Genomic DNA, 17,141 nt, shown 5'->3' with positions numbered 1-17,141 from the left:
TCCCGACAGTAGGGATCCCGACTGGCCGGACTCAGACAGCGGTGCAAGCGCAACAAAGCCCCTTGCGGGCACTGTGGCTCACTATGCTCACCACCTATTCTATTTTCCCTCGAGGGAGAATAGCCGGTGGCCGTCGGGACCCCGAGTGTCAGGGTTTTGAGTGTCGGGATCCCGACGTCGGTAAACTGTCCGGCACCCGCACAAAAAAGCAGGTTGGTTCAGACTACAAGCAAGAGTCAGCAATAAACAGTAGTTATGAACAACCATACAGAGAATGCTGAAGCAATGCTCCTTATTGAAGAAAGAAACAAAAGAAAAGAGTTGATGTGTTCAACCCGTGTTTTTTTTTTGTTTTGCATAAAACCTAGCCTACAGTATGTGTCATTTATATAAAACAGATACATTGTGTTACAACATACTGTACATTTATTTAATATTCTTATTGCACAGGTCCTGGGTATTTCACGCAAGCAAACATCTAGCACAATTTACATTATTGAAGATGACATGATTAAATCTGTGTTGGCTGAAGAGAATCACGTGGTGATGCTTAATATGTATGAGACCATTGCAGCCAAAATCATTTGCAAGTAAGTGTTCTCCTTGTGTCTCCTTGCTTGTTTTCACGTTAGAAGAAAAAGTAAAGAAACAGGCATGCTCGAATTAATAATAAAACTAGAACAAATACAGAAATGCTTATTATTAATGTCTTATCTACGAACAGTTATTTATAAAGCACATACATATTGTACATTGGGTACTTGTTTCCTAGCACGGCCACAATCTTTGGGATCGTGTACCTTTAAGTTAAGGTACACAATCCCCGCGATGGACCCGATTTCCTTTGAAATCAGGTCCATTTTGCTGGCAAAGAAAAAATCGGGGGCATCGCGTCGGTCGGGACCATTAACATTGGTCCCGACGCGACCGACGTGATGCCCCCGATTTTGCCATAGGCTTCAATTTTAAATTATTTTTTAACATTGAAATCGGGAGCATCGCGTCGGTGAGATGAGATGGACTTGATTAAGTCCATCTCACATAGTAAAAAATGTGAAAAATGTGAAATGGGCCAATATGACCCATTTCACATTATATATGGCCCCGTCGTCACCCCACGATATACGCCAACCCGAAGCGTGGCAAGCGCAACGAGCCCGCGAGGGGCGGCGGTGCGCGTCCTCCGACCTTTTCATTCCCCTACTATCCACGTCGGCGTGGAGTTGAGAATATATAGTGTGGCGAGGGGACGCGTATACCTGTGAAGTTATACGCGTCCCCTCGCGGGGCTCGCCACGCTTCGGCTCGGTGGCTCGCTGCGCTCGCCACACTATATATTCTCAACTCCACGCCGACGTGGATAGTAGGGGAATGAAAAGGTCGGAGGACGCGCACCATCGCCCGCTCGCCACGCTTCGGCTCGGTGGCTCGCTGCGCTCGCCACACTATAAATTCTCAACTCCACGCCGACGTGGATAGTAGGGGAATGAAAGGGTCGGAGGACGCGCACCACCGCCCCACGCGGGCTCGCTGCGCTTGCCACGCTTCGGGTTGGCGGCTATCGTGGGGTGGGGTTTAAGTTTTAAAATTTGGGGGTCTAGGGAATATTTTACATTGAATCCAATGTAAAATCGGGTCCCAGGGACCCTATTCACATTTGATTCAATTAAAAAATCGGGTTGGTCGTCTCGATCGCATCGCATGCGACCAAATCGCATGCGATGCGATCGACGCGATTTTTCCGACACGACCACCCCGATGGAAATCGGGGTGGCCGTGCTAGGAAACAAGTTCCGTACATTGCTTTACAGAGATAGTCATTGGTTCTGGTTGATAGATCTGCAGTGTTTAGATAGGTAGTCAATGGGTCTACCCTAAAAGGTTGACAGGGTCAATATGTCGACATGAAAAAGGTGTTTTTCATAATTATTTTTTAAACCGACTTGTTCTTGCTATACCACCCATGTCGGCATAGAGGGAGAATATAATAGTGCGCCAAGCGTAGCAAGGCACCGGTAAGCACAACACTAATTGGGGGGTCAATGTCGGCAGTTGTTGATGATATAAAAATATGTGAAAAAGTCATGTCTACCTTTTTATGTGTCTACCTTTTGACCCCGTCAACCTACTGCCTTTTGGGTAGACCTATTGACTGTCTATCTAGACACTGTAGATCTATAAACCGGCAGCAATGACTATCTAATAATCCACACCCCTAGTCATTAACCTCAGTCACTACCCCACTGAGCTTACAATCTTTATTCTACATGAAAATACATATCCACTGGGGTTATTTTTATTTTTGTCAGCCAATTCACCAGTAGGTTTTTGGGATTGTGGGATGAAATTGGTGCACCCGGAAGAAACCCATATAAACATAGAGAAAACATACAGACTTATAGGGACATGGTTGGCAACAAGCCCACAACCTTGGTGGTATGGTGCAGCAGTGCTAATAGCTGGGCTACTAGGCCAGAAATAAAAACTAATTTCATTATTAAATTGAGTTGAGAATGATGAATGATGCCTTATTTTTGCTTTGAAACTGTACATTTCCATACCTCTCATTTATCGCGACTTTCATGCAAACAGTCAGGGTTTTTGTCACTGTCCCGATATCCCACACATTGGGGGGGTCCAACCCAAAACACTTGAGTCTGGTTTGTCAAAAGCAAAACCAAAAAAACGATGATGAATTAAAACCAAAACCAAAGTAGGGGCTCTAAAGACATGTCTATGGGAAACTGTGTTTAAGCCAAATACATATTTACTAGTAAGCCAGCTTGACGCAAAAGCTTCGAAAGCTAGTCTACCTTCTGTGTTTCTGCATGTGTGAGAAAGAGATGTAGTTTCACTCTCTGCCAGCAGATGGCAGTGTTTCAGAGACTCATGGACACTAGGCATATATATATATATATATATATATATATATATATATATATATATATATATATATATATATATATATAGATGATAATATGAACAATCATCTCTATATAACAAATATGTTATAGTGCCATCAATTAAATACCTATCTCAACTATTTTAAATAATGGATTATAACTTATATAGACAAAAACTGGTGCTACAATCCATTGAAGCTGGACCCAGGGAAATCGCTGGAAAGCAGATGGTCAGTGTAATAAAGGCAGTGGATCCGAAGTATGCAGCTATTCCCATAGTGGCTGATCAGCAAAAGAATAAGGAGTGCAAAAGCTGTCCTACGGTGCGTGTTTGTAATGTTCACACCAGTGTCACTATACCAAATGTGCATGAATGAAAAAAAAAAAATTATTAGAGGCTTTGTTTATACTAATTAGAATATGGCTATAATATTAAATTTAGAGAGACATTTAGCATTTGACACCATTAGCTTTGTGGGGTCAATCCTAACCCCCACAATGACCCTTAGGTGCGTGTAAGTGTGGTCCTTCGCATGCACTACGCTATTGCCAGCTTACAAGCCAAGCACTACTGTTAAATGGGGCTGCAAGGTGTGTGAGTTCGGGTGCCATTGCTGTAGTTTAAATGCCACTGCAGTGGGGCTTCATACCCTCAGCGGGGAATAGGATTGATTCCTAAAGCCCTGTACACATGGGGCGATAGGGAGCACACATCTTTGCACACCCACAATGCACCCGCGATGCGTGCTGAGGGATCTGTAAGGAGCAGCGTTTTATCTATGCTAATAGGCAAAACACAGCGATCTTAGCAGCAATGACAGCACATGTACTGTCTTTCCCTGTGGGCGATGGCAACGCGCGGGGCCACGCATCGCCGTTGCTAGGTGGCATACACATGGAGCGTACCGTGCTCCATTTATAAGTGATCTAGTCAGATCGCTTAGAAATTAGGCTGAAATCACTATGTGTGTATGTCCCTTAAAGGCCCCCATACATTAGGTGGACTTGTTCAAAGGACAAGTCAGTCCTAATCATACTGACAGCTCCCCGGGGGTGTCAAACACGATTTGGCACTTGATGTGGCACTCAATTTATCACATGTAGTCCCGGGGAGCTGCAGGCGGAGGGAGCCGTGAGACTGGCTGGGCGGGGGGCTGGAGAGCCGGGCATGTAGTTGGCAGGGAAACTCGCCAAGGGGACCACAGCACCGGGTACTGGGAACGCAAGCCGGGTGGAGGGGGCAATGGGGGCTGTGCAGGGAGCCTGGCAGGAGAAGACGCTGCCCGGCTGCCAGGCAGGGTGGGAGGAGAGCATTAAAAAAAAAAAAAAAAAAAGCCCATACAAATGAATGGGCAGCCACTGATTGGCTGAGACCCCTCTCGACGGCTTCCTATTCTTTGTATGGGCTTTTTTTTTTAAAGTGCTCTGCTCCCGCCCTGCCAGCGTCCTCTCCTGCTCGGTTCCCTGCACAGCCCACTGCTCCGCTGAAGGCAGCTGCTACCTGCACAGCCCCCGTTGCACCCTCCACCCGGCATGCATTCCCAGTACCTGATGGCAGCAGCTTCCTCCTATGCCCGGCATCCCCCGCCCGCTGCCATTAACCGCCCGCATGGCTCCGGGCTGCAGATAAGATTTAGAAAATCTTATCTGCAGCCCGTCCGACCTCCCGACTCCGATGCGGACAGGACAGCGCATCGGGTCGGATGGGATATCTACATGTACGATTTGGGCCAATTTCACAGCCCGATTCCTGCGAATCGGATGAAATCGTGCCCAAATTGCCTAGTGTATGGGAGCCTTAAGTGTGTATTTATAATACAGCACCTGGGCCAGATGCACTAAGCTTGAAAAGTGATAACATGGAGAGTGAAAAACAGCCAGCCAATCAGCTCGTACCTGCCATGTTTGAAAAATGTCAGGAGCTGATAGGTTGGTGTTTATCACTCTCCATTGAATTACTTTTCAAGCTTAGTGCATCTGGCCCTTTGTGAGGTAAGTAATATTTATTATCCAAAAATGTTTTCTTCTTTATTATTCAGCTTTTGCAGCAATGGAAGACCATTCGTAAGAACCTGAAGCCTGAAAATCTTTCAAAAGTCAGTGCAGCCCATAGCTTTCTTTCCCTGATCCAGAGCCTCCGCAGAGCTAGGAAGTCAGATATTGTAACGCTTCTCAAGACGGAAAAAGAGGATGTGCTGTGAGTATTACTATTACTGTATTACTTTTTAAAATAAAATTATGCAACATTGTTCAAATAAAGTATAAAAATATTAATTTCTGTTTCTTCTGTAAGAAGCTCATGTAATAGCCTGTGAGTAGGGTTACAGTATAGATGATAGACAATGTCTAGGACGACAGTCACTAATGGTCGACGATGACTTGTTTGACATACCAAAGGGTTGACACTGCCAAAAAATCAACCCAAGCTTATGACCCAAAAGGTCGACATTAATTTTTCATGATTCATCTGGTGTCTATGTAATTGTATGTCATGAACACTGTATATGTGTACCAATTCGGTTGCCATGCTTCGGGCACAGTGCCTATCTGCGTTCGGCTCACTATTATATTCCTATTTTATGCCCACTTGGATAGTAAAGTATGAAAAAACACCCTTTAAAAAAAAAAAATCACGATAATCGAATGTCGACCGTATGACTGTCAACCTTGCCTATGCTGCCTATGCTGACCATAAGCATGTGTCGACCCTTTTTAGTTGTCGACCTAGTCACTGTCAACCATTAGTTGTCAACCTAGTGACTGTCTATTCACTGACTGCATACTGTGAGTAGCAGGTATGGCATCATTCCAGGCAGTTGGACAGTAATCCACTATATTTTAGAAGGATTAGGTTAGAAGGATTAGGAGAGTGATAAACAGCCAGCCAACATTATTTATCAATAATGTTCATGCTTATTATAGTTATAGTTATATTAGTGCTCAGAATTGCATTACAGATGGCGGATTGTATCAATTTATACTTACAGGGCTAGGCGCGGGAGGGGGGGGATGTGTTGATGTGGTCGCTGCCACTTTGGAGATGCCGCAGCTTCACTTGTTGGGGGGTAGAGAGAGTGAGGAAGTGAGGGGGGTGGGTCGGTTAGAGATGCTCCAGATGGGCTCCAGGGGGGTCAGTGGAGTGGGGACGCTATCCAGGGGCAGGGGTATGGCTCACTCACCTGCTCCAGTCCCAGCTGCTTTCTTCCTGCTCTCCTTGGCGCCGGTGGGAGCTCTGTTGCTGCTTCTGCTGCTCACTACCGCCCTCCACATGGACAGGAGCTCCGAAAAGCGCCCAACCCTTCAATGTTCTTACCATGGTGCCAGGACTCCTGTGCAGTTCTGCTGAGTTTGGAAAGTGTAGACCTGGGGTAGCCAACCCTAGTCCTCGAGAGCTACCAACAGTGTATGTTTTGCAGGTCTCCGCACAGAATCACAAGTGAGCTAATTACATGGAGATCAGGGCCGCCATCGGTGGGGGGTACTGTGGGCACATATGTCCCGAGCCTGGCCATTCTGCCAGAGAGGGAAGAGCCTGGGCCACTCATTCCACCCACCAGTATCCCTCCGGCACCTGCCTGACCCTCAGCAGCTATCAGTGCAGCCTGGGGTAGGGAGATTGGCTCCTGCGGAGTGCAAGCTCCGGGAGACAAAAGGCTCAAACAGTCTCCTGGCGCCTGCTGTGAATCACCCACCCACTGCCCGTGGCTGACAGCATGAGCCACGTACTGTAGCATCCCTCCCTCTGCAATGCCCTAGCATGTAATGTGCGCACATGGAGGAGAGACTGAGAGGAGTCGTGTTTATTCAGATCAGAGCTGGCTGCGCACCAAGATGTAGAAGTTGCATTCTGTTAGTGGCAGCTTGTCACCCTGGGATATAATAATAATAATAATAATGATAATAATAATAACCATTCATGCGGAGGCTGGGGGTGAGGGATTTATGTGGTGGTGTGTTTGATGGATTATTTATTTAATTTTTTTTGGGTGGGGGTCTATTTTGGCATTCCTGGGCCCCACCATTTCTAGTGGCAGCCCAGATGGAGATAGCTGCAGGGCCAATCTGTGCAGAGCTTGGTAAATCTGTCAGCATCGCATATCTTTTAGAAACCCATGGGGTTGCTGCTGCCAGCAGGAATGGAAAGCGAAACTAAATATTTACGGTTACTCACAAATAGGTGTTTTCGGGAAACGAGTTGCAAATATTTACTACTAAATAGGTTCCGTAGTAACTGAAACCCTATTATTCACCATCTTCAGGATTGGTCTAATAGATACAAGTGCTGTGACATATATCTATAATGAGTGCAGTGTGTGCGGTGCACACAGGCCCTAAGTCCAGTTCTGTTGTTGGCAGAGAGGAGAGTGCCTGGATGGAGGAGGCTACACACGAGCCTCCGCCTCTCCTAAAACACCCCTGTACAACTGTATTCCTGATTTTCCGCTGGATTAAAATGGGGTTTGGTTCATTAGGTTGACAGTCATAGGTCAACCACTATTGGTTGACTGGTAGAAGGTCGACCCATTAAAATCGACATGCATTAGGTTAACATGGTCAAAGAGAAAAGGTCAATATGGGAAAAAGTCGACGTGAGTTTTTCTTTCTTTTTTTTATGGTGTCCATGGTGACATGGATACCATAATAGTTTACTGCATCCCCTCACTTCGGGCACACTATTATATACATCTATACAAACTCAATAAAAACTGGAATTGTAAAGTGTTTTTTTTTTTTTTTTATCATGAAAAACTCATGTCGACCTTTTTACTATGTTGACCTTTTTGCTTGTGCCGACCTTTGTTGTTACAGGGACCATCCAACAAGTCTGAGCCTGTATAAAGAGTACCTACCCTCCCCCACTTTGCACCTCTCAGCAGAGGTTTGTAATTATTTTAGCTGGAGGGAGGCACTTAACAAATTGTACACCCCCTGATCGAAGGTATCAGTACTAATAAAAAGCAGCACCATTAAAATACTCTACACCTTTGTATATGTATGCGTCCAGGTTCATCTCAATCATAATGATATGGCCACATCCTTACTGCATACCTCCCAACTGTCACGCTTTTCGCGGGAACGTCCCGATATTCGGGGACGTTCCCGCGTCCCGCCCAGGGACGCCATTGTCCCGCGGTGGGGGGGACAGTTGGGAGCCCCCCCAGCTTGCCAAGAATAGACGCTGTGCGCATGCGCACAGCGTCTATTCAGCGCCGACGAGCGGCAAAAACGGGGGCGTGGCCGGAGTTTGCGTCACCCCGCGAGGCCACGCCCCCATTTCTTGAGGCCGCGCCCCTTTTTCAGGAGCGCGCGCGGCTTCGCCACGCGAACGTCCCGACCTCCCAACTTCAAAAGTTGGGAGGTATGTTACTGTACTCAGCCTATGCTTGCCTCTCCTGTTTAACCTTTACAAGTGTATGGAGTCAAAAGTGACATGCAACATAACCTGAGCATGTGGTTTATAGTCATTTGTATTCTATCAGGAAGTAGGAGACAGATTCAGAAGATTATGTAATAGTTTCAAAAACAAATATCGCTCTTGCCACTCTAGCTTTGGCAAATGAACATACAAACTAGTAAATGTTTTTTCTCTTTCATCCATCCTGGTGACACAGCTCAACCTTGGGATGTAGGAGGGTCCGCAGGAGCAAGGCACCTATGCTGACTTCTTTGAGAAGCAGGCTCCTCCCTTCTGCATCCCAACATTCCCCAGTTTGTTTTAGGTGCCCACTGGAGTGGGTGCTGGGCTGACTGGCTACTGACTGCAGCCATTTTGTGTAGCTAGGTGTTTTTTATTTTATTAACATTCACTAGTTAATGCAGGCTTCCAGTGTGTTACTTCCACAGGAAGTTTATACACACTGAGAGCGCAGCAGAGGCTGACAGAAGCGCGTCCTGTCAGCTCTCTGTGTGCAGAGAGTCGCACCAGCGTCTTCTGCACAGTGCTTCAACCTCCGTTACAGAGAGGTTTCCTGGGCCCCGGGGGTGTCCTGAACTGGCTCCCTGCTTAGGGGGGGGGATGGACCCCCTCTATGGTGCCCACCATTTTCAGGGGCTTTTAGGCTGAAATCCAGAGTAGCTGGACACCTCCAAGTGGGGAGACACTGGAGGTGGGGAGAGACACTTATGTAGGGTACACACCAGGACGACCACCATCGTATACGACCGATAGACGACCATGGAACGATTTCCCTTGGACTTCCCGGGAGCTCCCAGGCAGTCCCCAGCAAACGATTAGCAAAAATTGTGGTTTTTTGGCGGAACGATCCAGATCCGATCCCGATGCGCCCGCGATGGTCGTTAAGACGGTCGGATCGCTGGTTTTTGTTTTTTTGCAAGAACACATGCGACCGTCGTCAGATTGGCCTTTGAAATTTGAATGAAGGGGCTGGACTAGCAGAGAGGGAGGACTAGCAGAGGGGGATAGGAATAGCAGCAGCCATTTTAAACCAGTGTATTTCTGCTTTGTTACTAGTGAGGCTTGGTTTATACCTGCTGAACGCTGGACATAGCTATTTACACATTACTTTGTTTTGCCTGCCATTACAAAGTGTCTTTTAACCCTGCACTATGGAGAATGCAGTGATGGGTAGTCACCAGCAGCAGTACCTGCTCTATTATGCAGTTTTGAAGCTCAGGCGTCAGAGAGCCCAGCGCAGGAGAGAAAGATCATGCTGGACAAAGCAGTGGCTACTTCAGCGTCAGACTAGTTCGCACATGCCACTGCTCAGGGACATCAGGGAGAATAACCCAGACGATTTTCGTAACTTCTTGAGGATGGATGATGCCACATTCCAGGAATTGCTGCGTCTGGTGACTCCCCACATTGAGAAGCAGGATACCAAGTATCGCATGGCTATCCCTGCTGAGGAACGGCTGGTGGTGACCCTGAGGTTTCTGGCGACAGGACGGTCTCTTGCTGACCTAAAGTTTGGATCCCTCATCTCCCCGCAAGCTTTGGGCCTCATCATCCCGGAGACCTGCAAAGCCATTGTGAAGGTGCTGCAGTACCAGTATTGCAAGGTAAGGATGAAATATACACCGTACACTTTATTGTGCAAACAAAATATTTTTATTTATAATTTAGGCCTAGGACAGAAACAGGTTTTTTAGGCCTTTCATATGTAAAACATGTGTAAATAGTAAAATAGTAAATAGATTTATTGTGTCAACACAAATATATTATAATACCATATAAAAGATATTGTACAAAAAAACACACTATATATAAAGATTTAAGTATGTATGACCCAGTTTAAACTTTCCCAATAAGTACGGGCTACTGTGTGGCAGAGGATGTCTGCCGCAGATAAGTAAAGGCTGCGGCCCACATGGCGCATGGCGCAGATGCAATGGTCCCGGCCCCATTGATGTGCGCCGTACGACATGTGAGCAGTGGCCATCACATACCTGCAGCTGAGACCATGTCTGCCGCACAGTACCCCATACTATTGGCAAAGACAAAAGGGCAATAAATGGAGTTTGCTATCCAGATTGAGGAGAATCCTGTTCTCCCTCTGGTAATGCAGGTACAGGTAGCAGCATATAAAAAAACAAAAAACACACTCTGGTAACTTCTGGAACAGGCACTTACAACAGTAGGGATAAGGTACTGTGTGGCAGAGGATGTCTGCTGCAGATATGTAAAGGCTGCGGCCCACATGGCGCATGGCGCAGATGCAATGGCCCCCGCCCCATTGATGTGCGCCATACACCATGTGAGCAGTGGCCATCACATACCTGCAGCTGAGACCATGTCTTCGGCACAGTACCCCATACTATTGGTAAAGACAAAAGTGCAATAAATGGAGTTTGCTATCCAGATTGAGGAGAATCCTGTTCTCCCTCTGGTAATGCAGGTACAGGTAGCAGCATATAAAAAAACAAAAAAACACACTGTGGCCCTTGTGTGGCAGAGGATGTCTGCTGCAGATATGTAAAGGCTGCGGCCCACATGGCGCATGGCGCAGATGCAATGGTCCCGGCACCATTGATGTGCGCCATACGCCATGTGAGCAGTGGCCATCACATACCTGCAGCTGAGACCATGTCGATGGTAAATGATAAAATAGCCTATTTTTTAAGACAGATCCTCAAAAACAGCAGACTCTGGATCTTCTATCAGTAAAGAACTGTAGAATTGACGGTACTGGGGGGGTTGAGAAGGCTGTGTAGGTGTTGACTGGGTATGTGTTGGAATTGTGCTCGACTGGCCTGCTACGGTGGCAGGCGGAGTAGGCACTGGTGATTCTAATGACAGTGGTGTGTCTGGTGCACTACCCATGCCAACTATTTTAGTGCCACTGTTGAGATACCCTAAACTGCCATTATACACCAACTCCATGCATAACTTTTGAAAAGTAAGTTGCTGATCCGGAGCCATGTTGCGAACACACTCTGCCACATAAGTGAAGTAGTTGTCATGTTTGTCCGGGTTTCTTTGCAGGACTTGATGTGCCCGCATCATAAATTCTTCATGTGCTGATGCTTCTCCTTTTTTTCCTTTGCCACGCATTTTTTTGGCACGGGGGAGTGGTGGAGTGGGTTCCAGGGTGGGTGGCGGAGTGCGTGCCGGAGTAGGAACTTCGCTTGATGTGCATGCATTATCGGATAGTACAGATAGGTCTGGGGTTGCAGGTGGGTAGTCACCAAGCTGTAAAGAAATTGAACATGTTTACTAATCAATTCTATTTACTTCTAATTTCAGTTCCCTACCAGCGTGAATGAATGGAAAGTCATCGCAGAGGAGTTTGAACAGCGATGGAACTTTCCAAATTGCGGTGGAGCCATTGATGGCAAACATGTCCGCATAGCCCAGCCTATCAATAGTGGGTCCTACTATTTTAATTACAAGGGCTATTTTAGCATTGTACTAATGGCTGTTGTTAATGCCAACTATGAGTTTATCTTCCTGGATGTAGGAAGGAATGGCCGTGCATCGGATGGTGGCACTTTCAAGGACACAAAGTTCTACGAAAGGCTCATAGCGAACACCCTTCACTTGCCGTCTGTCCAGGAAACTAAACAGGGGCTTAACTTTGTTTTTGTGGCTGACGAGGCTTTTGGCCTGCACGAGCATGTCATGAAGCCATATGCGCAAAGGGGCCAGAACCATGACAAAAGGATCTTTAACTACAGGCTATCCAGGGCACGGCGTGTTGTGGAAAATGCTTTTGGCATCCTGGCTAACCGGTTTCGCATTTTCCACACTGCCATTAACCTGAGGGTGGACAAAATTGACTGGGTTGTCACGGCGTGCTGTGTCCTGCACAATTTGCTCCACAGAAAAGCCACACAGCAAAGGGCTACAGGCACAGCACTCCAAGAAGACCAAGAACTGCCAGAGGAGGTAGTGCAGATATCCTCCTTGCAAACCCCAACACAACACTACACAGGGAGTGCACGAGCCAAACAGGTGAGGGAAGAGTACATGGCCTACTTTAATGGGGAGGGCGCTGTGGATTGGCAGGAGGAATCAATTAGATAGCCAAAAAAATAGACTCACCGATGCAGACTGCGAATTCTCCTCCTCCTCCTGCGCCGTGACTTCTTGGTTTTCATGTTCTACCATAAGGACTACTCCTGTCCTCATCGACTCCTGGCTGAGGGTGAATGTCAACCGGTCATAGTACCAGAGCGATGTTTGATACATCTCGTCGACTCCAGCACCAGACTTCTTTGCAGCCTCCACCTTCTTGTGTTCCTTTAAGAACACCGTTCGCAGATTCTGGATGCGTTTCCTCACCCATTCAACATTGGCCTCTGGGTGAAATGGAAGACTGTAGCGTGCCAACTCCTCCAAGGCTTGGTTTCTTTTCATTTTGTTTGAATACTCCTTGGATTTTGTTCGCCACAGGCATTCGTGTGCACGATATTTTTCAATAAACCCTTCAAGAAACTCTTGTTCCTTTGCGTTGGACATTGGGACTGTAAAAAGATAAAACCATTTTAGTTGTTATAGTTATACCCATGTTTTGTTTCATATTTAAATTTTTATAGTTATAGTTACCAGTTTACCTAGTTCTTATGTTTTAAGTATTTAAAATGTTAATAAACTTTTATGAAAACCACTATACATTTTATTGTGCAGATTGCTATTCACACACACAGGTGAATGGGGCCTAGCAGAGAGGAGTGCATGGAATACTGCAATGGTGGACAATGGTTTATGTATATATATCTATATATACAAAACACACAAACACAGGTGAATGGGGCCTAGCAGAGAGGAGTGCATGGAATACTGCAATGGTGGACAATGGTTTATGTATATATATCTATATATACACAAACACACAAACACAGGTGAATGGGGCCTAGCAGAGAGGAGTGCATGGAATACTGCAATGGTGGACAATGGTTTATGTATATATATCTATATATACACAAACACACAAACACAGGTGAATGGGGCCTAGCAGAGAGGAGTGCATGGAATACTGCAATGGTGGACAATGGTTTATGTATATATATATATATATATATATCTATATATACACAAACACACACACACACACACAGGTGAATGGGGCCTAGCAGAGAGGAGTGCATGGAATACTGCAATGGTGGACAATGGTTTATGTATATATATCTATATATACACAAACACACAAACACAGGTGAATGGGGCCTAGCAGAGAGGAGTGCATGGAATACTGCAATGGTGGACAATGGTTTATGTATATATATATCTATATATACACAAACACACAAACACAGGTGAATGGGGCCTAGCAGAGAGGAGTGCATGGAATACTGCAATGGTGGACAATGGTTTATGTATGTATATATGTCTATATATACACAAACACACACACACACAGGTGAATGGGGCCTAGCAGAGAGGAGTGCATGGAATACTGCAATGGTGGACATTGGTTATATGTATACACACACACGGGGCCCACCCAAAAAAAACAGTGACATGGTCGGGTGCACGGTTGACAAACCAGTGCTCTATACACACTATATACATTGGTGGCAACAGTGGGCATGCATAGGAGAGCATTGGGAGTGCAAACATACCAGGTTGTTGTTCTGGGAGCTGAGACAAGAAGGAGAGTCCAACTGCTGCGCCAGCGCTGTTTGCTATGTGGAAAAACATGGCGCCGGGGGAGTGTGTAGGAAATGCCACTCAAATAGGCTGGATCAAACGACGGACGCACCGACGGACGCACGACGGAGGCGGCAAAAAACACTCACGATCTGCATACGATTGACGGTCGGTCGGCCTGGGATTGCCGGATCCTACCTGCAGCACGTAGGACCAAAGATGCGACCAAACGAGTGGCGGGTACGCGCATTGGATCGGAATCGGATCAAATAAATGGCAAAAACACACGATAGTACATACAATCTGCATACAACCGGTCGGAATTGGATCTAAATTGCCAGAATCGGGCCCTAGTCGTCCTGGTGTGTACCCAGCATTAGTAGGAGCGGCAGATGGAGGAAAGGCGCCAACAGGCTTCCCTCCTCGCTGAAACAGAGACTGGGTCTCTTCCTACACTCTGTTCTGGCGCCTTTTTCTCTCTACACTGCGGAGCTGAAGTATGGATTACACTGCAGAACTGAGTGACAGTCTCTCCAGGGCAGTGCCTTCCCTGGTGATCGCTGAGGATCCATTGCAGCAGTGCAGACAGATAAGTACATTGTTACATTATTCTGTGCAGATGCCTGATATTGTGCACTGTCTAATCATGACGGAAAGGTGTTATGCTGCTGCTCATGGGGAGGGGATGTCTGCCATGTTCATTATCTGCAGCTTTTGTAGTGTTAATTAACAGTTGAACAAATGGATCAGGGGGATTTATGCCCCTCATGTGAGTCTGTGCCCAGTGGGGCTCAAGCCCAGTGGTCTGATCAGCCTGTACCTGCGTGGGCAGCTGCCCTGGGTAGGTCTATGATTGCCTTAGCACAGGCTTTGAATAGGCAGAGAGATGACTTACTAAAATTTCTCAACCTTCTGTGGGCTCTAATACTCCATCTCAGGGGGTCCCTGCTTTACTGCAGGGTATGCAGGACACTACTCGGAGTGTCCATAAAATTACAGCATTCATGCAGCAGTGTGCAAGGCTGCTGAGGTCATTTTCCCACAGGCACCTCTTATCTACACCTCCCCTGCTGATTTCAGATTCTGATGATGAGGTGTGTGTCCTGATGACAATTTAAGGTTAGAAAATCTCCTGTCCCTGTCATTGAGGATTAGATTCTAGCAGTTAAGCAGACTTTCAATCTCTCAGATGAGGATAAAGGTGCCAGCGCAGAGTATTTTAGAGACTGCGCAGGGTTTACCTTCCCCTCGGATGAGGGCATGATAGCTTTACTTGGGGAAGCGTGGAAGACACCTGATATCAGGCTTCTCATGCCCTAAAGGTTGCAATCATGTATCCCGTGCCAGAGGAGCATGTATAATTGGTGGAGACTGTGGCCAGGTTGTCTATTCACGGCTTTACCCGTACAAGGGGGTACTGCTTTTAAGGACCCCGTAGACAAAAAGATAAAAGGCTGTCTTACTGCTGTGAAGGGGTAGGTTTTACCTTACGCCCTATTAAGGCATCTGCTTGGGTTTCTAAGGCCATGATAAAGTGGGCCTATGCCTGGTGTACTCAGCTTCAGTCTGACACAGTAGCTTTTGCTTTGCTGAAATGTTAAAGTGAGCTGCGGAGTATGTTTGTGTAGCTGGGGAAGAAGGCGCCAAGATGGTGTCAGAGGGTGCCAGCTATCTCCGTGACAGCCAGGAGAGCTCTCGGGCTTAAAGCTTGGGTAGCTCACAGTGAATCCAAGAAGTCTCTAAAGGCTCTTGCTTTTTAGGGAGAAATTATTTTTGGAGCGGAACTCTATTCCACTATTATACAGGCCACAGGGGGGAAAGAGCTATTTTCTTCCCGCCATGTCTAAGCATCCAGTGTCTAGGTTGGAGCTTTTAGCCAGTCCTTTCGCTCCTCCTTTAGAGGGTGTGCGTCCAATAGAGGACAAACAGGTAGAGGAAAGTTTCCATCTAGCATAGGAAAGGCTCCACGATAACATTTTGGGACCTTTGCAAAGAAACACCCTTCTAAATCTGAGGATAAGTCCTCAGCATGACGGGGAGGATACTCTCCGTTTTAGAGTCAGTGGGGCATCACCTCCGGCAGTTTTCGGGATAGATGGAATCAGCTGAGGTGTTCCCGCAAAGAGTTTTCTTCCTGCACCCCTACGGCGAAAAACCCTCTTGGGGGTGGCTTGTCGCTTCTCAAGAAGGGTGTGGTGAACCCGGTGTCTCAGGAGGAAAGAAAGAAGGGATTCTATTCTATTCTTTTCTTAGTCCCCAAACCAGATGGTTCCTTCAGACCCATTCTAAATCTGAAGTCTTTAAACCAAAATCTGAGGGTGGACCACTTTAGGATGGATTCTCTGAGGTCGGTGCTCTTAAGCATAGAACCTGGAGAGTGTCTAGAGTCAGTGGACATCCAGGACGCTTATTTACATGTGCCTATAGACAGTGAACATCAATCTTTACTGCGTTTCGCAATAGGAGAAACTCATCTGCAGTTCCAAGCTCTACCTTTCGGGTTAGCCACAACTCCAAGAGTTTTCACAAAAGTGATGACTGTCATGGCAGCAGCTCTCAGACTAAAGGGATTGTGATTATTCCTTACTTGGATGACCTCTTGGTTCAAGGCCGAATCATTAGGAAAAATTGCAGGAACATCTGACGATGGCAACACAGTTTCTCAGAGATCAGGGGTGGATGTTGAATATTCTGAAGTCTCCTCTAACACCCACTAAGAAACTTCAGTGGTTGGATGTGATCTTGGACAAACATCTTCATTGTGTGTTCCTTACAGAGTAAGGCAATAGACATTCACTGGTTGGTGCGGTTGATTCTCCAATCGCCGAATCCAACAATTTGGCAGAGTTTAAAACTGTTGTAAAAAATGGTAGAAACTTTCGAGACTCTCCAGTAGGCGAGGTTTCACTCAAGGCCCTTTCCGTGGAACATTCTGGCCTGTTGGTCAGGGAACCCGAAAACCGTGAAACAGGAAACGCTTTTGCTGTCTCAGGAGACAAGAAGCTCGTTGATCAGATTGCAAGGTCTGTGGTCCAAAGAAAAATCCAATCTACCAAATACAGTCAGACAATGCCACAGCTGTGGCTTACTTAAACCATCAGGGCGGTACTCGCAGCAGGATGGCTATGCAGGAAGTCTCGCGGATATTTCAGTGGGAAGAGGTGAACATGCCTACTCTGTCAGTGGTG

General features: G+C 46.6%; 1 protein-coding gene across 2 annotated transcripts in view; it reads left to right on the top strand.

The window, feature by feature from the left end:
- The window catches only part of MTTP (microsomal triglyceride transfer protein), a 147,305-nt gene that overhangs the window by 96,752 nt on the left and 33,412 nt on the right, over positions 1–17,141 (top strand). For both annotated transcript variants that reach the window (XM_083179042.1, XM_083179044.1), the window contains exons 6-8: positions 451–590; positions 3,073–3,226; positions 4,943–5,100. In XM_083179042.1, the coding sequence (XP_083035168.1) occupies positions 451–590; positions 3,073–3,226; positions 4,943–5,100 (452 nt within the window). The remainder of the gene's footprint in view (positions 1–450; positions 591–3,072; positions 3,227–4,942; positions 5,101–17,141) is intronic.

This window comes from Crinia signifera, chromosome 1, assembly GCF_055691185.1.
Source record: "Crinia signifera chromosome 1, ASM5569118v1, whole genome shotgun sequence".
NCBI lineage: Eukaryota > Metazoa > Chordata > Amphibia > Anura > Myobatrachidae > Crinia > Crinia signifera.
The sequence above is the reverse complement of the archived record's forward strand: the minus strand, read 5'-3'. Positions and strand labels throughout refer to the sequence as shown.